A 24458-nucleotide genomic window follows, 5' to 3' on the forward strand; every position below is an offset into this window, starting at 1 on the left:
TCACCGAAAAACACCGATCCAGGAATTGCGCGGTCACCAAAAAATGAGAGAATGCCTAGAGGCTAGGCTGGTACCTATTAACGTCATATTTATTCTTTTTGCTTTGACATAGAAGATCCTTCCTATAAGAAAGAAATCCGGGAGAACGTCAGCTATTTTAAAATTTCTAATAAACACGCGTACGGCTTAAAATTAATTCTGTGGAACGGCTGACCAAGGCCAATAAAACGACACCAGTTAAAACGATATTTGAAGCTTTTGACGTATATGCATTTCTGTGAACACAGCTATAATGGTATTCATTGTTGAAAACAGTCATTATTTTTTTGCGAACGTTTTAGTTTTTGGCGCCAAACTTGCGTGAGTTATGTGTCACGCATCACGGTTCATAGCTTCCAGCTTTATAAATTATCGCGCATACGTTATCACGCAAATTTGCAATTATGTCCAAACGACAAAGGTAAGTTCTAAGTTTTTCGCTCGATTTTCTTTAAAAGTTGACAAAGTTAGTGTTCAGAAAGCCGCGCGCAATAATCTGAAGTGTTATAACATGTTAATGATGTTTTTGTTAAGTTTAATAACTTGTCGATACACAAAAATCAAACTAATGTTTTAAAGGGCGCTTAATAGATCTTCATCATTATCGACTATCCATTCAACTTTACATCGATCAGATTTATGATCCATGTAAAGAAATAAAGTAATGCTTTATCGATACAATCTTCGACAGCCTATCGACTAGAGATTACATAATGTTTCTCTTCTCGGTAATCAAGTCGTAATTTAACTAACACTTCAGACTATTAACAACTGTTTTAATCTTCTTGTTTTTATTGACACTTTCTTGAATAATCTATCGAAATCTATGTAAATGTGAGTAAGCTTTAGAAAGTTAATTCATGAAGCTTTGCCGATTTCACTGGAGGCAAGCTGTTAAACTGAAGCACGATAAAAACCGATTAACGAAATTATAGATACAGTGGGACCCTTTTATTAAATAATCTGCCCCACAAATTCAGCAATGCTGGCTTTACAATACAGTTTTAACGAAAGATCAACTTAATCTCAAAAATATTGGATTCCCACACGGCAATCATGAAGAACAGTGTTTTAAAATCATTTTGCTTTAATTTTTTTAGCTATGATTCATGTATTGTATCTAACCGTTTTTAAACAAAGAATCTGTAGGTATTATCGTTAATTTGCTTTCGTACAAATTAACAGTGTCATCGCCCAAGAATTGGGCAGGTTTCTTGTAAGGTATTTATAAGAAGCCCATGAATTCGTGACATTCCTAGCATTGGGTTATGCAAATTTTGCATGTTTAAGTTTTGCTATGTTTCGCTCCATTTCCACCGGACCGCGTGTGCTCTAATTGGCCGCTTATGGTGTTTAATTACCCTTTATACAATAACCGAGATAATGCCCGGGTTATGGTTAATGACCATTATCTATTAGTTGACAGTTGTATAGATGACGTCACTGCGTAATGTGACTCGCGCACGTGATTAGTTCATAGTCCAAGTCATTTCGTAGCGTTTTGTTTAAAATAATCTTGAGACCAAAACAATTTTATCTCAAGTACAAATCGTCAATAAGAAACAAGCCACCAAAGTCGTTCACCATGAGAAACATTTGATGGGGGTTAAACAAGCTTGAAATAGCGACTGATTTGACGACGCCGCGGGAGATCCATAAATGGGGCTGAACGCTCGGCTTAAGGTTAATTGAAGGTAACCCGGGCTGACTTGGTTACTGGGGCGAATTTGTCATCTATTCCTGGAAATTACAACCCGGTCGACCTTGATGAAATTCAACAAACAAAATTAAACCAAAATGGCATTATATAAAGTTGTTTCGTTCGCAACTATCGTAGCTTTGTCGACTCTTGTAGCCTGCTCTTGCAATTAATAGCTAATTCGTATACTACTCAACCCCACTCCGCCATGTTAGATTTTCTGACCTGTAATGTCCTGTAATGGTTGTCACTATTGTTTGGAAGCAGAGCCTCTGAAAATCTGGAATTAAGGCATTTTTCGAACAATTTAACGTAAACTTGTCATAAGAGTGGAGGTTCCCTTTAAAAAACGTTTCTCTACTAAACAGTTGAACGCTTTATCCAGGTGACTCCTTCAAATCCTTTGCCTGATTTGTTTGAAATTTAGCAGCCATTAGACTACAATGGACACGAACATGAACGGCCCATTGTCTCCTGAGACACGTGATCATGATGATGATGACGAATTGCCTTTGGTTCCTTTAAGTCCTGACTTGCATCGGCGCCAGCGAGCCAAAGCATTGAGTCAGCTGTCACTCCAATCACAAGCCAGCGACTACAATGCCGCAACAGATGGCGAGGATGACGATGAACCGGTAGGCATGACAACAGTGTTTGATTAGTAAAAAATCTCCCTCCATTTTCTTTCCAATGCATATGCCTTTGAATTTAAATTGTCCCAAAACAAATTGCCGGAAGAGTAAGACCTTTACATGGGTTTTAATTATGGGCCATCTGATCGTACATTTCGTACATTTCCCCATCTTATAAAAAGTTTCCTTTAATTTGCTTATCCTTACGTTGGTATCTGGTAATTTACAAACATAAAACTTCATAGTTAGAAACAAAAATATCTTTGTTATACGGCACAATAATCTTTTCAGAGAACAACTATTCTTTTAGTAATTTGGTCGCTACATTTTTGTGGTTCAAATTCTGATCATGTGCTGGTGAGCATGTACGATCACTGTATGTATTTCGTATTCTTTTGTCCATAGGAAGAAAAACCAGGCAAATTGCATCAGGCGTGTTTGACTGGAAATGAGTTTGAAGTTAGGAACATATTGAGCAGAGAGCCTGGTAATGAGTTATCACTGTCTATTTAAAAAAAGAGTTTTGCTGCGTAGCACTCAATTGTTACAATAAGTGTTCAATAAAGTGTTCTTGGAGTGCAAAATAGTTTTTTTAAAAACAGACGTTTCGGGGAAACCCCTTCATCAGTGTAATTGTGATGTACGTACGTTAAATGTCTTGCGTGCGCGTCGTTTAAAAATAAACAGAGCGCGAGATTTAACGTACGATCAAGCGTTTCTTTTTAAGACATCACAATTACACTGATGAAGGGGTTTCCCCGAAACGTCTGTTTTTAAAAAAACCATTTTGCACTCCAAGAACACTTTATTGAACAATCACTGTCTATTTGCTTATTTTGGGAAAGGGGTGATGGTGGTGGTGGTGGAGAGGGGCAGACGGACCATCTGTGTAGTCCATTTTCTGCTGAACTCCCCATCCCATTTTTTACGAGGGCTAAATGTGGGTGTCACCCAAGGGGGGGGGGGGGGGTACTTGCAGTATACATGACGGGAAGTCTGTTTGATTGAATAGTCAGTATCGAGGTGCTAGGTCTTGTGCTTTTTGGGGTAGAAAATTTTGATGCCAGGTATTTTTGGGGGTGTAAAATTTCAGGCTCCTGTATTTTTTTGGGTTCGCAATGTGAAGCTCCATCGGACCCCCCCCGTCATGTATATTGCAAGTACCCCCCTGGGGGTGTCACTCAATCAATAATTTATTTAATGCCCTTTAATATTGTGTTGAAGAGGTGGGTTGTATAATTTGTAGAATATGGTAATTGACCATGGCAGATTTGCCACTTTCTTGTCATTTCGTGTTTGATTTAATGCGTCAGTTCGAGTACAAATAAAGTTAATGTATGTATGTACAAAGGTACGTACGTCCACTATTTTTGTTGCTGTTCTGATTTATTATCGTTGATTTGTATGGAAAGGTGCTGGCATAGAATTTCATAACAATTAATATTTATTACTAACAATGTTTTTTGCTCAGATGTGGATCTCCTGGATAAGTCAGGAAGAACTCCAATCCACAATGCCATATTAGGACGTCACGTGAAAATCATGGAGATGCTCTTGGAGGCTGGGGCCGACACAACTCGACTTGATGAGAGCCAAGATGCGCCACTCCAAACCGCAGTTCGGACTGGGGACGAGAACCTTGTTAGAGTAGGTGTCTTGACCCAGAAACAGTAAATGAACTGTTAAACTTAAATTAAACAATAAATATAACTGTAATTTTGCTTATAAAATGTTTCTATGCGACCAAAGGGGAAACATTGCCTGTTATATATTGTTGTTGTTGTTGTTTACCTTTTTTAGTACAGTCGAACCACGTGGACAAGCTCTTAATTCGGACAGCTCATTACTACAGAGAATAATGTTTTTTTATATTTCTCAGATCTTCTCTTATATTAACCCGCTCAATACAGACATTTTCAGTGGTATTTTAGGTATCGATTTTTACTGACTGACGGCACTTGACAGTATTGTAGTTTTGCGCTAAACGACTTTCGATAGCGAAAAATGTTCCGTTTCCCTCTAGCAGGCAAAGCGATCTACAGTCTATACGTTTGTCAACTGAAAAGCAATCTATTACTTTGGGCGTTAGACAAAGTGGCTAGCTATAGCTAGTTATTGGTCTTAGGTTTTGATAATTTGACTAGGTTTACTATAATTTGCTTCTAACAGGAGGATCGACTCGTCCTTCCTAACAGTAGGATTGTAATAAAATTCGCCACAAGCTCTAAGTTTAATTTATCTTTAACATTTCAGAGTTTTCTTCGACGTGCAACTAGTGATGTAAACATCAGAGGACATAGTTTGCGGACCGCTCTTCACATCGCTGCTGATATGGACAAAGTATCCATCTGCAAATTATTGGTTAGTATCTCAAATTTATGTCAAAGGTTAGCCCGTGTACAGAAAGCTTCGGTTTTTTTATAAACTTGTGCATGGAGCTTGAAGTAACTCCCAGAAGTAACTGTGATATAGCTACTGATAGGATAATCTGATAAGAGAGTCAACACCAGTGACCATATTTGCCCTCCCCGGCTAAAACCTCGAATAATGGGTTCCCACTTAGGCCTCTCTAAAAGCCCTTGTGACACAAACTCTATCAACATTAAAGTTGGCTTAATAGTCAGGTTAATCCGTAATACTAAAAGGGAAGCCACGAGCTTAGCCTTTGCGGCCCACACTGCCGGAGCTTTAATATCCCGGTTTCCGTAGCATTAACCGGCTAGGAATATTTCTACTCCCCCCTGAATGGGATGCTAGTCCATCGCAGGGTAACCCCCCCACCCCCACCAGCATTATGTCGCCGGTACCCATTTTAACACATGGGTGGAGAGAGGCACTATGTGAATACAACACCAGTGTCCCCGGCAAGGCCTCGAACACGTACCGCTCGATCTGGAGTCCGGCGCACTAACCATAGGCCACCGCTGTACTGTCGTGAATTGTAATAACGTCGTGAATTGTAATAACAGTTGTCGTGATTTGTAATAGCTGTCGTAAATTGTAATAACAGTTGTCGTAAATTGTAATAATGCACCTATCGCAAATTGTAATAACACACTGCCGTAATTTGTAATACTCTGAGCTGTCGTAAATTGTAATAACAAATTGCCGTGTTTTGTAATAATTCTATAAAATGCAGGTCCGTAACCAGACCATTGCCATAAACGAGGCAAGATCTTGCTAGTGGGTTTGTGGGGCATGCCCTCCAGAAAATTTGAAATCTAGTAGCTATGAATCTCTTTCAGAGACATTTTTCATGAGTTATTTCTTGAGAAAAATATTTTGTTTTTAATTTTGGGTAAAAATTTAGACAAGGCAAGTGCCTCGTCTTGCCTCTTGCTAGTTACAGCCCTGAAATAAGAATTAGGAAAAAAATCATTGAGAAATCTCATTTTCGTTATCTATAAGGAATAACAGTTAAAGAACGCGTGGCATAAATTTATTTTACTGCTTGATATCGTCTTGAGGGCTATCCAACATTATTAATCTTCTCACTGGAACAAATTTGCAGCAAAGCACATAAAGGGAAACGAAAGTTTTCATTGTAATTTCTCTATTCGGTCCCTTACAAGTCACTGGTCTTTATTTTTTAAAGTGGATAATGGGTTTTATTTCAAATATTACCTTCTTTAAAGGAACTGTGTCACGGCTGAGTTAAGTTTATTTTTTAAGTTTTGCCAAATACTTGCTATGAAACTTTCATGTTTGCAAAGCAATTACTCCTATGCATCCAAATGACAAAACCATAGCTTCATTGCATTGCAACCAAATTTGTCTCCCAGGCGTTATTGAAAACTGTTCAGCCCAATAATATTTCAAAAAACCCATATTGCAATCAGATTCAATCTTTATCACTTTTGGCCATCCGTACCTTCTTTTGTATTTGCTAAAAAAAAATAAAAAAATAAAAAAATATATGTTTATAGTGGTCATGCACTTAGCTTCATATCTCAACGAGATAGCTAGTTTACAGGCATGCCACTGAAACATTGGAAACAAATATTTTTAAATAAACATAACAAGGTTAAAAATCCCAACTGGCAGGGGGCAGACCAGTTGGCTATATACAAAGCGTGGTCGAGGATTTGAACTCGGGACAACCGAAAAACAAATCCAGCTAGTGGCAGAGGCAGGTCTTGAACCGGGGATTACAAGATTATTGATTACATTATTGAAATGTTCCTTCACTGTTTTAGGGGCTATTATTATATTTTACCGAACTTGGTGGTCATTTCCGATGCCTAATTCTGGCTAAAATCCATGACATAGTTCCTTAAGTTTAATCAAAATAGAGTGATTTCACTAAACCCGTTAGTTATTACACTTTTTGATACTATTAGACACTTATTCCATTGTTTTCTTTTGTATATTTTTGACTATTACGCACTGACTGGTAGATAGTGTTTCACGGGTTAAATGAAATCACTCTAATGCACATTTTTATTAAAAAGAATACCGGAACCTCTTACTGACTCCCTTCGCTGTGAAATGCTTGCAATTAATAGATAAATAGATTTCCAGAGTTAAATGGCAAAATAATATATGATAATACTGGTTATTACAAAACACGGCAATGTGCTATTACAATTTACGACAGCTCGGCGTATTACAAATTACGACAGCATGTTATTACAATTTGCGATAGGTGCATTATTACAATTTACGACAACTGTTATTACAATTTACGACAGCTATTACAAATCACGACAACTGTTATTACAATTTACGACAGGTATTACAATTCACGACGTTTATTACAATTCACGACAGTACACACCGCGCCTCCCATAATCCGTTATACTAGACAAACACTATTATTCATACTACTGTTACATGTGTACTTTGTTGTGTTAGATTGAGCACGGAGCCTCTCCAGACTGCCGTGATGCCGAGAAAATGACTCCGTTGACGCGAGCTGTTGAAAAAGGAGCAAAGAACGCCGCGGTGTTTTTCTTTAAAGATGGTCAGCGGCTTGAAGTGTGATTTGAATTGTTTTGCATATGACAGTTATTCATAAGGCGCAATTAGTAAATTTTTTCCGCTATGCTTTGTCACTATACCAAGCAATTTTATGACAAAGTTTAAAACAATGTTAACACAAGATTAAGAAAGAGATAAACTTGGTCATTATGACTTCGAGGTACGGTAAATATCTTCCCGCCCGGCCCAACTACCCCTTAAATAAGCGACTGATGACACGATATTGTTTTTATTGGCAGTAATATCCAAACAGAAAAATATGAAAGGCTTACTTTATGATGTGGATTCTGAGAGCAGTACTCTGCTTCATTTGGCAGTCGAAAGTGGAAGCTCCGAGGTAAGAAATCCTTCAAGGCAATTCTACATCCTCCATCGAAACTTTGAGACCCAACCTTGGTGCTTTCAATCCTCTTTATTTTAGGTGGTACAACTTTGTCTGGACAATGGAGCAATTATTCGACACCCAAAGGTAACCAGGGTTACTTACAAAATAAATTAAACTTTTAACATACATTTAAATAGATGGTTCGATAATATAAACTTGCAATAATTTAGTTTCTTGATTTCAGTGACTGACTGACTGACTGACTGACTGACTGAATGAATGACTGACTGACTAATTTGACTGACTGACTAACTAATTTACCGACTGACTGACTGACTAATTTCACTGTCTCACCGACTGAAGGACTGACTGACTGTGACTGACTGGCAGACAGAGAGAGAGATAGACAGACAGACAGACAGACAGACAGACAGACAGACAGACTGGCTGATTGATTGTCTGACTGACTCGCTGGCTGACTGACCGACTGAAAATTGGCGAACTGGTAGACCGACCGATCGTCCGACCGGACTGATTGATAAATTAAGTCATTTATTTCAGTCATTTTTTATTTGATTGTTTTAGGGTAGTGACAGAAGTACGGCATTCCATGCGGCGTGCACTCAAGGTTCTCTGGAAATAGTTCAACTCTTAGCTTCCAAAGATCCCCACATTTGTCGAATTACTTTGATTGACAGGCAAGGTTCGACTCCCTTGCACATGGCTGCATTTAACGATCATGCAGTTATTGTACGGTATCTTTTAGAACAGGTAACATTCCTTTTTAATAAAACGGGATGAATAAAGAGCACCATAGAACAATTTCATCTTATTGTTACTTATTTTCGCGGGACATGATTTTCGCGATTTTGAAAATATCGTGAAATAAAAGACCCGCGAAAATTTATTTTCAACGTTTCTGATGTATTTTTTATTGTTTTAACGTATTTTGTGGCCTAATCTCGAAAATTTAAGTCCCGCGAAATATGCTCGTTCCATTTTCGCGAAATTAATTTCCCGCGGAAATAAGTAACAATAAGGCAATAAAATAAATAAATCGACTTTGTTTAACGAGGGTAGCGCGTAACAGCCTCGCAACTAACAAATCTGGGGCCCTCGGATTCCCAATGGAAGTGGTAAGTCAGTGTTGGCTTTTGCGAAAGGAAGTGAAACAGGAAAACCAGTAAAAAACTCTCGGAGCAAGCGAGAACTAACAACCAGCTCAACCTACATACCGTAAAATTCCGGTTATAAGCCCCCCCCCCCGCTTATAAGCCCCCCCGGTTATAGGCCCATCTACCTGGAAACAAAAAAATACATCCGATTATAAGCCCCCCTCTACCGGATTACAGTACTGAACAAGGGTAAATGTTTCTTTATTATGCGTTTTTAACTTAAAAACGTATTTCCATCAACACTCCCCTGGCTCGTTTCGAAACGTTTTTTTCATTCCGCTTATAAGCCCTCCCGAATATAAGCCCCTCCACTTATAAGCCCACCCAAAACCCCTTATGAAGTTGTATAAGCCCAGGGCTTATAACCGGAATTTTGCGGTATGTGACCCGGGTCCAGGAATTAAACCTGCGCCACATTAGTTGCTGACAAGAATAATGCTATTTGCTTATTTGTTGAAGAATTGCTGCTTGCTAACACCGAACACCGCGGCCGTAGCCTGGGCTTTCGATTGCCACAAGATGAAACATTCAAGAAAGGGCTAACAATCTATCGCAAATTACATTAACTTAATCCATTCTGGATTTGTGTAATTTTTAGGGTGCCTCAGTTGACCCCCGTGACAAACTCCTCCGCACCCCTCTCTTCTTGGCAGCTGGGGAGGGTGCAACAGACTCTGTTCAGATGTTGATTGACGGCGGTGCTGACGTCACGATCAAAGATGTGGATTTGCGATCTTGCGTGCGAGTGGCCGTGGGACATACAGCCACTATGGAGGCATTACTACAGGTACGAAACATTATTGTTATTGTTAATTATTTAGACTGAAAATACCTGTCAAAATAATTTTACGCATCTATGTAATATCTGAAATGTCGACACAAGGCTAGCAGGTCGTCAGTCTTCTCTTTTGAACAATAGTTAGACGCGAGGTATGATTGGAAGGCCATAAGGAGAGACCTCGCGTTTTTAATTTTCTCACGAGACGTTAAGGTCATTGCCCTGTATTGTATTGCGCATCCTTACTGCGCAGATTTTTACGAGTAATAAGCGCGCGCACATAAACAAAATGGCGGCTTTTTCAATTTTTCAATGCGGCTTAGCCCGCGAGAGAAGTTAATTGTCGCTTTCACGTAAAGGAGTCTGGTGACCTATCAATTTTTCTCATATTTCAGCTGTAACGATCAAATTCTTTCTGTAAATTGAAAACAGATCAATTCTTATGTTTGCAAAATAATTTATCGCTAAAAACGTGTACTTTGCCAGTACTCGCAGAGGAATTAAAAAGAAATTATATGGAATATACAAGGTCTTCCTGCTCGTAAAGGAATATGGTGACCCCCCTTTTTTATTTTAAAATTTAAGTTTCCTTAAAGTAATAAACGTGTACGATTTAGTAGGCGAAGTTTGGTAATGACCTTAAGAGGACTTGTGACGAGCAAGATACTCGGAAGTCCTCACGAAGCTAATTATGATAATCGTATTTTTCTTTTTAGCAACGCACCGCTTTCCGATTGATAACTGAAACAGACATCACAGGGTTTGCCCCAGTCCACTATGCGGCCAAATATGGTCATCTTCAGGTAAGGGGTCTAACATAGAAAAATTTGAAAGTCAAGATTATGTTGTCGAAGAATGAAAAAACATGAACACTATTTTAATATAATGTTTTATGTTGGCATGTTTTAAACCAACAGAATATTTTAATGTTTATGGAGCAAAACAAAGAAACCACCACTGTGACGTCACATGGTCTTGACACGGCTCTTCATGGCGCAGCCAGGTAACACAAAAATAATTCAAAATGGCGTCCACACGAAACAGTCTGGGAGAGTTACTTGACACTGTAACTTGTCAACGCCTTAACCTCATATATACTACTCGCCCCAGTTTATTTTCCATACGCTAAACTTAGCAACACATTAAAGCACTGCCTTACACGCAAAGAGTGTTTCAAGTACCCGTAAGCTAAAAGCCCATGCATTTCGTTTCCAGTCTTATATATTGGGAAGTGGAAAGGAGGGAGACACAGGCATAAACCCGGAAGTAAAGGGAACTGGAAGTCTACGGGACGCGGGAAAAGAGAGGGCGGGAAGTGGGAGTTGGCGGAAATGGGAGAAACAAGATAAAAGCTAGCAACATTTCTGCATAATATTCTAGGAAGGAAGGAATGATATAAAACGGGAAATAAAAGATATGAGAAGCGGAAAGCTTAGAATATAGATACTTTCTATCGTTCCTATCGTCTTATTTCTGATCATAGCTAGAGAACCTACGCACTAAAAGGCAAGCTAACACATGGCTTTTAAGTTGAAGTCATTATTTTGTAGTAAGCGCTGTAAAATCATTAAATTAAATCACATGAAACAAAAGAAAAACCGAGAAGGATTTAATGGCTTCGTTTTTTTCTCCTTCTTCAGATATGGCTGGCATGAAGTAGTTGAAGCGCTGTTGTCCGGTCGAAGTTCTATAAACTTGAAAGACAGTCAAGGAAAAACAGCTTTACACTTCGCATGCGTAGAAGGACATGACAGAGTGGTGGAACTTTTGCTTAACCTTGGTGCAACTGTGGAAAAGTAGGCTTGGAGATATCCCGAGAGCCCTAAATTTGTTTAAATAAGATACATGGTTTAAGTTGTGTACCGCTGGGCTTCCTTGTTCATACCCCCACCTTCAGGGGACGATATAAGATTATTTTGATGACCAACTTGACAACAGCCCGTTGCAAACAAGCGCTTAAAAATTTTAAAGGCAGACTTGTTACCTTTTTAGCTGCAATGGCGAAAAGATATTTACCGGCTTGTGCTTCATTGAATTGCTCACGCAGGCTCGAATTTTGGGTTAGGCCAGGTTTAATGTTTTCAAGTATAAAGAAAGAGGGTAGGACAAAAAGATATAACTATACTTGGGCAGGATGTGAGAACAATTAAGAAGGTTTCATCGTTTTCTTTAATGTATGTAATTAAAATGTAATTTTTATTCAAATTAGCAAGGATGAGGTGAAGGTAGAACAAGGTATAATTGTAAACGCTTGTGAATAATGTGCTGAATATGTTTGTGGTACATTATCTTCAGGGATCATAACGACAGAACAGCACTACATATCGCTGCCATGAGAGGATCCAAGCGATGCGTGGAGTGCATTTTAGAGCATCACCCTAAATGTATTAACCTTTTTGATAAAAATCAGGTGAGTTTACCTTAAATTATTACTAATGTGTTTCATTTGTTAAGTTAAATCGTGAAAAATTTAAACAACTCAAGCTAGAAGCTGCCTACGTGGTTTACATACGGGATACACGTTTTGATCACCATCACGAATAGCCCCGTCATCACCCCCCCCCCCCCTCCACCCCACCCCTTATTCGTTTATAAATCTAATGCAAATTATCTTAGTTACAAGTGAAACTAGTCATGTGTCGGGTGTTGTTTGTTTCGTTCAGTTTTTCTCCAAGAAACTGATTCGATTTCTTTATCTTCTTTCTCTTCTCATGTAGGACACTGCTCTTCATTTGGCCGCCATTCACGATCACCCTGAAATTGTTTCCTGTCTGCTGTCTCATCCGGGGCAGGAAATACTTATGAACAAAAAGAATCACAACGTTTTGGACGCCGCACTGAATGTTGACAGAAAAAATGTGTTACTTGCTATAGCGAGTCACGACAGGTTAGTTAACGATGTTTGGGAAAACAAACAAAGGATAAAGTCATTGCTTTATGTAATATATCAAACAGGAGATACACTGTTTCATCTGTTCATCGGGATATCCAACACCGAGAAGAAAGTTGAAAATACGACACGCAGCTGCGGAGTATTTTTGTCGAAATTCGAGGTGTTTGGAAAGCCGATGAAACATGGTCTCGGGTAGGCCTTTCTCGATTATGCTAGCATTTTTTTCGGCATTTTTTGGGAAAACGAGCATTTTTTTTCGTTTTTTCTTGAAAAAGAATTTTTAGCATTTTCTGTCATTTTTCATGACAGTGATCCAGATTTCAGCACTCAGAAGGAGAAATAATCCTAAAGTTTCACAATTTTCATTACTGAATTTGATTGTTTTCTGTCTGTTTCGACTGTTTGTGCGTTGTGTTACTTGTGTACTTGTGTTGTGTTACTTGTGTGTGTTTTTTTTAGTTTTTTGAAAAATATATATTTTCTAATTTTTTTACATATGTTTTTTTTATTTTTTTTTTTATTTTTTTTTATATCTTTTTTTATAAACAAACAATTATTAAGTATCACCTGTTGTTGATATGAGCATATAATGTAAGAGTTTGTACGTTTTGTTTGAAATAAAATAAAGCATTCTTTGGAATTCAAGTGGCATTTTTTAAAGAAATCAGGCATTATTTTAGCATTTTTTTGGCTTTTTGCGAGAATTTCTAGTAGCATTAAATGCCAGTTTTACTAGCATAATCGAGAAAGGCCTAGTCTCGGGTTTCTCTCAATCGAAACAAAATTTACAGAGAAATAAAATCGTAAAAGATATGCTAATTAAGACCGGTTATCCAAGACCGGAAAGACATTGTTAATTCCTTCTACTGGCAACTTAATGTTTGAACCCTCTATAAAGGGACACATTCCATATCAATTATGGGTGATCGAAGACGCGTTCCCAAACGTGTCCTCATAGCATGTCCAACTATATTTGAGTATTTTCCCTTATTTTCGTTTGCTATGGTTCAAGATTTCGTTATACAACGAACATTTCAAAGTGGTCTTGATATTTCCCTGATATATGATAGCCTGCTTTATCCTTTCTGTGTTTTTCAATCAGGTGGCGAAAGCTGCTGACGTCATCATTCGCAGGACACATCGCAACGATGCAAAAGCTTGTGATAAAAATGCCAGAAGTTGCTGTAGTAAGAGATCTTATACTTTTAAGCATTCGCATTCCACGAATGAGATTATGTAAAACTCAATAATGAGTTGATTCCACGAATGAAATTGTTTAAATCTCAACAGGAGTTGATGGGCTCCTGATCTCAATAATGACTTGAATTTATTCCTCTTTTCAGTAAACACAAGGTATACTAATCTGTAAGCTCTTTTTGCTCGCACTTTTAGCGATTTATGGATCAGTGCGTTACAAAAGACGGAAACCCTGATAGCGAAGATTACAAGGTAAGTTGATTTTTATGCAGTTACTATAGTTTTGAGTTAGATAAAACACACGGCATTTTCCCTGAAAAGCAGTAGTTTCTTGTTATTTATTTATTTATTTATTTATTTATTTATTTGATTAGTTATTTATTTACTCATTTATCTTTAATTGTATACATAGCTAGTGTAAATGAGGGCATAAATTTTAAATTAAATTCCCCCTAAGCGAGACGGCGAGTATCTTCGTCCCTTATATGGTTATCCCCCTCCCCATGGGCAAGTATGCAACAGACGCTTTGTAACAGTTTTTACTACTGCTTTTCCAGGTGATATACGATTTTACGGTGATCCAAGGAGCTCAGAAGCCTTCCCAAGATCCTTTGATGGTACTTAAGGTACGAGCATGCGAACATGAGTTCCTACTGGTCAGCAGGAAGAATAGCAGCCTCCATCTGGTTCCGATGTTTGATTGTCAGCCAACCAGATTTAAATGAAATTAAGTAACTTGCAGACATCGAAACTGGTACCAGTAAAAGGTCGTTATTATAAGAGTTAAGTTTTTATGAGTTAAATGAGTCATGAGTCAATTGGTGAAATCTTAAATGAAGTTATCAATTTGAAAATAGTGCTGCCCTTGAACAAATAAAAGCTAACAGCAAGCAAACCAGAGTGGAACTAAACGCTAGCAAACTAGAGTCGAACTAACCATAAGCAAAGTAGAGTGCTTTTAAGCTTACTTGTATGAAGGGAAACCGTGGTTTAAAAGATAATTACCTACTTAGTTTTAAAATCACCTGGACTCATTGACTCGTAACTCATGACTCATGGACTCATTTGACTTATAAAACAGGGAACCTACGTTATTATCCGACGTATTTTCAAAAATGATCGAGCCTCTGTTGAAAGTGATACTAATCGTGAATGTTTTTATCTACTCTTATTACAGACCATGTTAAAGCATCGTCGAATTAACTGTTTAACTCATCAAGTATGCTTCGCCATCATGAACAAAAAATGGTAAGAGCAGTACAGTGCAGTGTAGGAATTTTGTGTTCTGGTCACGTGACTTACTAAATACGGTCATAACTATCAAAACTGAAGGCAACCTTCAACAGAGCAAACATGGCCAAAAACTAAACCTAATATACTTTCGGAGCACAAGAAGTCATCCATAGTAACCATTATGTAGTTTAGGGTATCTCCATCAAAAGACAATTTTACAAAAAAGCTAATCGTGAGATTTTACCAAGGGTTTACTGATATGGTTCTTTTAAACTTCGAAATTCGTTTTCTTCGGCTCTGATAAGAAATTATTGTTGCTGTTACCACCAATAATAACTTTTAGTAGAAACTCAGCCTATTCTATTGAAAATCCGCGAATCTGATTGGTTCTCACACTGTTTTCTATTTAACAATTAGACGGCGAGCTCGAGGTTTCTACCGGCTGATAGTTGGCGAGGGGCGAAGCCCCGAGTCAACTATCAAAAGCCGGTAGAAACCGAGAGCGAGCCGTCTAATTGTGTTAGCATAACCCACTGACCAATCTATTAAACACAAAATATAGCTAGAGTTGATTTATTGAAGATTTTGATTGATAAAATTCAGCGAAGACTAAGCGCGCGCTCCGAGAGCCTTCTACGGATCGATAGTAGGCACCTGTTTAGCCAATCAGATTGCGCGATTACCAATAGTAGGTCAGTGTGGTTATGCTAATTGCCGATAGAAAACAGTCGCGTGCACGTAGCTCTTAAAGCGGTAAATTTTCTTGATTTTTGTCTTCAAAGTGCACAATATTGTAGGTTTTGGACTATCCTTAAGAGTTTCTACTAAAACGATTAGATTACTCGCCCTCGTTTTCTATGAGCGAAAACTCGGGCTCCTGGTCTAATTGTTAAATATCTTAAGCTTTTAAAAAGGATAGAAAATAACGCACTGGGATTTAAATTAATCTGGTACTTGACTTTTGTCCAACTAAAATTAATATTACTTGATTTTCTGATTGATTCCGTCTTAAATTGTTTTCCGTCCCTCCCCTCCCTCAGGCAGACTTTTGGATGGAAATCTTTGGTAGGCAACCTCGTTATGTATCTGTTCTTTATCTTGCCGCTGACTGGTCTTGCCATCTTTACGCGGGCTGAAGAGAGATATCTTTGCGGTGTGAATGAAACCATACCCAGAAAGGTAACCAGTTATTGGTAATGACATAAAGTCTTATAATTTTTCGATTCTCTAGTCTATCATCTTTGAACTAAACGGCTTGTCATTGAAACTGGCCATGGCTACTTTTGTTAATTAACTTTCTAAAATGAAATAACATAACAAGTAGGTATTAAGTATTAACGCAATATTTTGTTTGTTTTTTTCTATTCGGAAACTTAAGGTATAGCTAGCATCCCTACGATTCCCTAAGAACTGGCAAATTAGTCTAATAAAACTAGTCAACACCACCGTCACGCAAATTGGTCATAGTAGGAGGGGGGGGGGGGGTCCTCAAGTCATTATAAAGAAACTGAGCAGTAATTTCATTTCTGGGATTTTGGTTAAAAATTGTGGACTGTCCCTTCACCCCACTTGCTACGATCATTGGGAAATTTGGTTTCATTTGATTTGTAAATTTTTTTAGAACTGACAGCTCTTTGGTATGGTTGTGAATTTGGGACGACTTTAAGTAATTCCGTTCCAACCAGTTTATTTGAATTATAGTAAGCACCTCGGTGAAAATTGATGGTCACGTTTTGTTTCCATTATTGGATAACAACGTTAAAAAACTTGCTCACTCACAAGTTGGCATTTAATACTGGTTAGCTAAGCTTAAGACGTAACTTTTTTTTAACATTATTTTATAGGAATACATTTTCTTTGACGTTCCTTGCAAATTGAATTATGTGGTAAGATAACTTATGTCAGCAGTTTTAATTATGATAATTATGAGGAAAGCTGATGAATTATAAACAGGCTAAGTCGGATCTGCCTTGAGAACGCAATGATTTAAGGATACTTGATTTAGAAACTGGCCTTACCAATCTACTAATTATTGTGTATTTTTTGGCAGCCATCTCAGATTGTTCAATTTGCAGTTGGAATAATCACCCTATCTCACATGATAAAAGAATTGCTTCAGTTAAAAAAACAGGTTGGTTTTTACTCATTTGTAAACCTTTTTTTTCAAGTGAATATAACGATCATTACCCATATCCAGGCAAATAACCTCTCCTTAAGAAGCTACACTGGTTATCTATCCCCTATTGTATAATTTATAATGTATAAAATTCTTTTACTGGTCTACAAAGCCCTCCTTAAGCTTGAAGCAGCACCTTGTTACATCAGTCTTTGAACGTGTAAACGCAAGACGAATACCAGGGCCTGTTTACAAGCAGGTACGGTAACCCTAGTGCTAGGGTTAACCTAGCGCTCCCACATTTCTTCTTTTTTTCATCGACGTGTTTACAAGGCAGCTAGGGTTACCCTAGCGACAGGGTAACCCTAGCGCCTTGTAAACGCTCTGCTAGGGATAACTCGCCTACCCGGGACAACTTTATTTTGGCTCCACTGGAACGGAATTAGTTTCGAATAACAGCTTCTTACGACAAAATTGTACAAGGTTAACTGAAGCGTAACCGGTGTAAGTTGACCCGGGGTAGTAGGGTTACCCTACCTGCGAATTTTTGCTTGTAAACCCGGGCTATCTTCTAACCCTCTTGCTAGGGTAACCCTAGCACTAGGGTTACCCTACCTGCTTGTAAACAGGCCCTGCAAATTGGTTGCAAGCAAAACTGTTTATTGCTGTTGCAGGGAGTGAAATACCTTCGTTCTGTGTCCAACTATCTTGAGTTGGTTAGTTATTCATTGGCCCTCTTCTATATTGTACCACCATGTGACTGTAAGTTGGGTTTAAAGCAGGAACTTGGAGCTTTGGCCTTGTTTTGTGGATGGTTGAACCTTATTCTTTTCCTTAGAAGGTAAATAGATGTTGAAGGAAACGCTTTGCAGACTCATTAATCTAAACCGTGAAGGAGGTTTGAATACCCCGCTTATAATGAGCATAGATTTTACGATTTTATTCCTCCGTTTACTCTTAGTTTTTGTTTCGATTGAGAAGATATATTAAACACTCGAAACAGTGTTTCATCGGGAATTTCGTCAAAAATAATCCGCTGTGCATCGTATTTTCAACTCCTTTACCTTACGGTGTTTGAATATCCTGATGAAACACTTCCTCTCCTGTTTAATTTATTACATTAACTAGGTGAGACAAGTAAACTTTTCCCTCAAAAAGTTACTGACGGATTTTACTTTAAACGTCTGTGTAGTACCACAAGAGTTTACAAGTGAATACAGGGAGGAACTTTCTCTTGAACATTATTTTTTCATTCACAGGTTTTCATCGTATGGTCAATATATCATTATGCTAACCACAATGCTAGCCACCTTATTTAAGGTATGTACCGTGTAAATGTTTCCAAATTAAAAAATGTTTGTTGTGTCCCTCTTTCCCTTCAATCTCGCGAAAAATGAATAACATAACCTTTTGTCTCCAGGTCCTGCTGCTGTTCTTCTTGTTTGTCATGGCATTTAGCAGCACGTTTTATCTTCTCTTAGATGAAGAAACGGTGAGACTATATTTGTAATCGTTTTTGTTGCTGATTCGATACAGTAATTACCATGCAAGTTTTTAAGTTAAAGTATTAAAAAACGGCAAGGGAAACTTTTAATTAAAGAGCCTTTAAAATTTGGAACAGACCCACCCAGTGGTTGATTCATCTACATATTCAGCAAGGGGCTTTTCAAATGAAAAGTTAACAAAATAAATGCAGTATCCCTACTGTAGAAATGTGAAAGGAGTACCATTTTCTATCGATGGTATATGAAAGGGTTTCCTCTTCTGTGAAAAATGGTACATGAAAGGGTAAGGGTTTGGAACTCGGGATGGAAGCTGCGTTTCTAAGTACAGTCAACTCTCTCTTAACGGACACCTATATAAGACGGATACCTGGTGATGGTCCTTGCCGTTTTTCAGTCATTTTACTGTAACAAAACTCTCTGTAAGACGGACACCCCTCTAAGATGGACAACGGACACTTTGAAACCGCCAACGGACACGCACAAAAAGTTTTTTTTATTTAATAATACTTTAAAACTTAGTATCGACATGTAGCGTAGTAAGTCAGCACATTTAGAATACTAAACTTACCAAAAACAATCCGCTATAACGTATGACTTCTTTGCTTAAGTGTATGGGCACCAAACAGGTAGTTTTCTACTTACAGTATTACCGTTTGTAATGAACAAAGAAGTCGAATTTCTGATATTACTTTTGTTCCACTTTATAGGTTTCGCTAAAGTAAGCGACTTAAAACAGACGTGTATTCGTTGTGCATAGCCGTTTAGCTTCATCATCTCAAAATTTCTGGTGTCACGTTAACTTGACTCTCTATAAGGTGGACACCTCTCTAAGACGGACAGTTGGGGCCGGTCCCGACGATGTCCGTCTTAGAGAGAGTTGACTGTAAATCTCCCCTCCCCCCAGGCGTAAAAATATCGTGGTTTTTGAAACATGAAGTGACCAAGGGTACTGTTACTACCCTGGTGGGCTGCTAGCATATGTTTCGTTACCCCCTCCCCCCTTATTTGCTCTTATAGAATGTTGGTGCGCATTTATACCCCTTGGTTTGGAGAGGCACTATACTTAATTACGAACCCAGGCTTCACGATGCAGAGTTTAGCATCCTAAGCATTAGAAAACTTCGTCTTTCACATCACAAAAGGCCAATTAGTTACTTGTTGCTGTTTTATTTTCTGGCAGGAGTCGTACGCCACTTTTCCTTATTCCATGATGACCATATTTGTTATGACGCTCGGTGAACTCAACTACGCTGACATCTTTATGCCGTGGGACAAACTGGAATACGCTACGCTGACGAACATACTGTTCATTTTGTTTGTGCTGGGAATGCCGATCATTCTTATGAATATGTTGGTGAGTAGCACACATCGATATCCGGGACTGTGTCACGGCTGAGCTAAGTTTATTTTAAAAAGTTTTCCCAAATACTCGCTATGAAACTTTATGCTTGCAAATAAGTTACTTCTATGGATCTAAATGACAAAACCATAGCTTCATTGCAACCAAATGTGTCCCCCGGGCGTTATAATTTAAAGTTACAGGCAAACGAGTTTAACCGTTTGAAAGTCGTTCAGCACATCAAAACCCATATTGCAATCCGTTTAAATCTTCTTTACTTTTGGACATCCGTACCTTCTTTTGTATTTGGTGTGCTATTGAAATGTTCCTTCGCTGTTTTAAGAGGTTATTTTTATATTTCAGCGAATTAGATGGTCATTTCCCATGCCTAAATTTAGCTAAAATCCGTGACACAATTCCTTTAAGAGCCCGGAGAAGTAACAGCCCAAACAAAATATCCCATATGATATATAACATCCCCCCTTCCCCTATTAAAAATAAGTTCTTTCACTTCTATCACTGAATGGAGAGCCTTAAGGATGTTACAGGCGTGAGATTAATTAATTTTCCACCATTAACACAGATTCTTTCAAAATAGCCCTAATTTCTTATTGCCTTGTTTTCATTTGTGGGAATTTTAGGTCGGTCTCGCAGTTGGAGATATTGAAAAAATTCAAGTCAATGCCTTGATTGACCGTTACGTTTTGCAGGTATAACAACCACTAAGGGACGGAACATTATTTTTTTGAGAAGAAGGGGGGGGGGGAGGATTTGTTTTGATAATGCCCAACCACATCCCCCCATCCAAAAAATAATGGTCCACCCCTAAGCAATTATAAATACAATAGGCCTGCTTGGAAAGAGAAAATAATGTTCAAAGGAAAATGAACACAAAGAGCACAGTTTATTGTAATCAGAATGTGCTTTGCCTTTCGATTCATTTGTGCTTTTTAGAAAATTAGAATTCTGTCATTTATGCCATGATGTATCTATTGCAGTTTAATTTTTTTATTGGTCTTTTTTTAATTTATAAGCTGGAAGGGTAAAAAATTGGGACTCCAAAGATTGTCTTTAGGCCAGTTTCTCGTAGAAAATTAAGTATTTGGTGGTTTGAAGCGACTCAATAAAAGTTAATCTTGCTTGTTTCAAAGCAAACTCGTTAGTTTAGTGATACGTTAACATTTTCTTTATTCGATTTTCAGATCGAGTTGGTTTTGGAGTTAGAGGAAACAGTACCTGAATCATTTGCTAAGCGTGCTCGTGTTAAAAAACATGTTGAATATCCAAACAAGGATGAATCCAAGGTATTTTCACTTCGTAACAAGACTTCTCCCTTGTAGTACGTTTTTACCATATCCAACAACCTTTTTTTTTTTTTCATGACTGCTCTAGTCAAAGTCGGCAAAAATAATTTCCAACAAACTTTGTGTTACTCCGGTTCATAAAGAATGAAAGATACTCCAAGTATGTTCATTGTGTCAAAATATTTAGACAACAAATGATAAAACTAAGTTGGAAACAAGTAATATTTCGGTATGAACTATACTATCAAAACTGCATGTTTGAACGAAAAAGGGGCGAACAAAGTGCAGGTTTTGGCCCAAGGCTAATTCTAATCAGGACAAACGTCCGCGTGTGATAAAAACGATTTAAAAACCTAGTATGGGAGTTACGGGCTCGCGTGTAACTCGACACTAACCCTTGTAACCAACGAGCTACTGAATTATAGCCATTTGTTTGTAGCGTTGCGTAACCCTATCATTTCATTCTTTATATTAGTTTTATGAGAAGCTTTTGGGCTTTGGCCGACCAGTAGAAGAAGAAAACGAGGAAGAGAAGAATTCCGAAGAGCTCCCCCCTGGTTTCCATCCACTGTTGGAGAGAATGCAAGAACAGGAGATTAGGTACGAGTGTGTACTATTAAAACAATAGAGTGTTTCTGTCGAGGAACTATTTAACAATTAGACGGCAAGCTCGAGGTTTCTACCGGCTGATAGTTGGCGAGGGGCGAAGCCCCGAGCCAACTATCAAAAGCCGGTAGAAACCGAGAGCGAGCCGTCTAATTGTGTTAGCATAACCCACTGACCGATCTATTAAACTCAGAATATCGCTAGAATTGATTTATTGAAGGTTTTGATTGATAAAATTCAGCGAAGACTACGCGCGCGCTCCGAGAGCCTTCTACGGATCGATAGTAGGCACCTGTGTAGCCAATCAGATTGCGCGATTACCAATAGTAGGTCAGTGTGGTTATGCTAACGGCTGATAGTTGCCCCACGGAAATTTGACGTTCTTAAATAAAGAACAGGAGATTAGGTACGAGTGTGTACTATTAAAACAATAGAGTGTTTCTGTCGAGGAACTATCGACTGATAGTTGCCCCACGGAAATTTGACGTTCTTAAATAAAGAACAGGAGATTAGGTACGAGTGTGTACTATTAAAACAATAGAGTGTTTCTGTCGAGGAACTATCGACTGATAGTTGCCCCACGGAAATTTGACGTTCTTAAATAAAACAAATATTAGCCCGCGAAGCGAAGCTTCAAGCGCTAATATGCTAGTTTGAAAAAACATCAAATTTCCGAGGGGCAACTATCAGAGCGATAGTTCCGAGACAAAAGACTCTATTGTTTTTATTGTTCACCACTAAATTTTCTTCCGCCCGCCCATTCAAAAACGAGCATCATGAATTATTCTTTCTTTTTTTTTACTTTTCAGGATAAAAAAACTCAATTGAAAGCTGAAATTTACTAACGAACTGGCAAAACCAGACAAGAAACCCACTATGTGTCAATTGGTTGCAATAACTAAAGGTTAAAAACAATAACGACTTTTTATCATTAACCCTAACGTGGTCGCGGTCGCTACAAGTTAAGGGGTGATCTCTTGCAGAGGTTCCCACTATATCTACCTCACCGGGAAACTTATAACATTTTTGGAAAAATGGTCGGTCGGTAGAGAGAGGTGATCGCGCACAGAGAGGCTTAACTGGATGTTTTTTTCTTCCAATTGCAGAATCAAAAGAATGGACGAGCGCCTAGAAGAGCAATCAAAACTTCTCAAATCGATCAATCAGCAGAAAGAAGCAGAGGAAGACGAATCGAGGCAGAGGCAAAGAAAAATCTCAAGACGAATGATTCCTTTTAAGTTTTAATCGTTTTCCCATCGAGTAGAAGTGTCTTCTCGGATCGCCTGTTATACTCAACATAAATTTGTACGTACATTTAACTTGTTAGGCGCTATTATCGTATATTTTGGCTATGTGCGAAGAATTCAACAACAACAACAACATTATTTGCATGACTACAGCAAGGAATTGCAGTATTGCAAAAGCTATTTAAGTTTAATTACTTATTATTTAATTGATTAATTAAAATAACTATTAAAAGAAAAATTGAAATAAAATAAAATAAGAATTACAAGAATTGCTCGTTTTTAACCATTCAAAGGGGTGGTCATTGTAATTAGTTTGTCTTTCAATTTTAAGCATGCCGAGATTAATGAAATTAACTGAATGTTTATAAAATAGTCAATAGAATTCCTATCTCAAATACCCCTAGAAACCATGCTTTTTCCTATACAAACAGTCCAATTTGATATTTACAGACACGACCGCAGTTCTGGCAGACTAACTTTTCCTCGTGTAGGGTTTTTGAGAGCTTGTAGCGGGTTTCCCTCTTCGCTCTTTTCACCTCCGTTGCCAGAGTGATGTGCTACCACTCCAACTAGACTAACTGCGGTGGCTAAACAACAATTTATAAACCGTAAGAATTATTAGGAAATAACTGAAACCTTTGTTTCTGCGATTTATATACTCTCAAATAATCATGGGTAGGACATTTCACGTAGACCGGGAGGGGGAGAGGAGCACTCTCACATGAAAGAGAGGGATGCTCATCGGAAATTTCGAATTAAACCCCCGAACACAGATCGACCAATCTGTGCTTGGCGCAAGCTTTTTTGATCATTTAAAGATACCATTTTTCATGCCTGCTTTTTCAAGACCACCAATACACCCCTACGCGAGACGAAGCGAACCCCCGTCCCTTTCATGTGATAGTCCCCCAGACGGGGGGGAGGGGGGGGGTAGATGAGAAACCGAGATGCAGGCGAGGGCTCTATCAGCCATTCAAGGGAGGGAATTAACGTGGCTATGATTTTTGTTGAATTATAAAGACATAGAAACGGCGGTTTTATTACTCTTATGAAATTGCTAAAAGCTTTATCCATGAGAAAGAAACCCAGAAAAATGTCAGCTATTGTTAATTTCCAGTATTCACCCTAAAATTAATTATGTCGAACGCTAACCAAGGCCAAATAACGACACCAGTTATGAAGGTGATTTAAAGCTTTTGACGTATATGTATTTCTCTAAACACACCTTTAATAATTAATACTCAATGTTGAAAAAAGTTTCAGTTTTCGCGCCAAACTCGCGTGAGTTATGTGTCACGCATTACGGTTCACGCATCACGGACGACAGGCACCCCCGTACCTTTCATGTGGTAGTCCCCCAGGGGGAGGGGCACGTACCTAAGAACTTTAT

The 24458-nt window shown here is 38.3% G+C and overlaps 1 protein-coding gene across 1 annotated transcript; it reads left to right on the forward strand.

Annotated features, from left to right (window-relative positions):
* The first annotated feature begins 1989 nt into the window (after positions 1-1989).
* On the forward strand, positions 1990-23327 carry LOC144638805 (transient receptor potential cation channel subfamily A member 1-like). Its single transcript, XM_078498065.1, has 29 exons — positions 1990-2373; positions 2776-2857; positions 3842-4017; positions 4624-4731; positions 7225-7333; positions 7590-7687; positions 7772-7819; positions 8261-8446; positions 9449-9637; positions 10345-10431; positions 10546-10631; positions 11269-11424; positions 11924-12038; positions 12346-12515; positions 13624-13708; positions 13914-13970; positions 14276-14344; positions 14896-14966; positions 15992-16130; positions 16796-16837; positions 17002-17082; positions 17742-17908; positions 18327-18387; positions 18488-18559; positions 19753-19926; positions 20553-20621; positions 21114-21215; positions 21691-21815; positions 22928-23327. The coding sequence occupies exons 1-29, from the start codon at positions 2182-2184 to the stop codon at positions 23064-23066; spliced, it is 3255 nt and encodes a 1084-aa protein (XP_078354191.1). The 5' UTR covers positions 1990-2181; the 3' UTR covers positions 23067-23327.
* The last annotated feature ends 1131 nt before the right edge of the window (positions 23328-24458 follow it).

The sequence above is a fragment of the Oculina patagonica genome, chromosome 14 (genome assembly GCF_052425735.1).
Source record: "Oculina patagonica isolate OP01 chromosome 14, crgOcupat, whole genome shotgun sequence".
Classification (NCBI taxonomy): Eukaryota; Metazoa; Cnidaria; class Anthozoa; order Scleractinia; family Oculinidae; genus Oculina; species Oculina patagonica.

Coding starts and splice junctions, on each gene's coding strand:
- LOC144638805 (XM_078498065.1), top strand. CDS start 2,182: ATGGACACGAACATGAACGGCCCATTGTCTCCTGAGACACGTGATCAT. Junction 10,432..10,545: donor CCAAATATGGTCATCTTCAG/GTAAGGGGTCTA, acceptor TTAAACCAACAG/AATATTTTAATGTTTATGGA. Junction 13,709..13,913: donor AAATGCCAGAAGTTGCTGTA/GTAAGAGATCTT, acceptor TCGCACTTTTAG/CGATTTATGGATCAGTGCGT.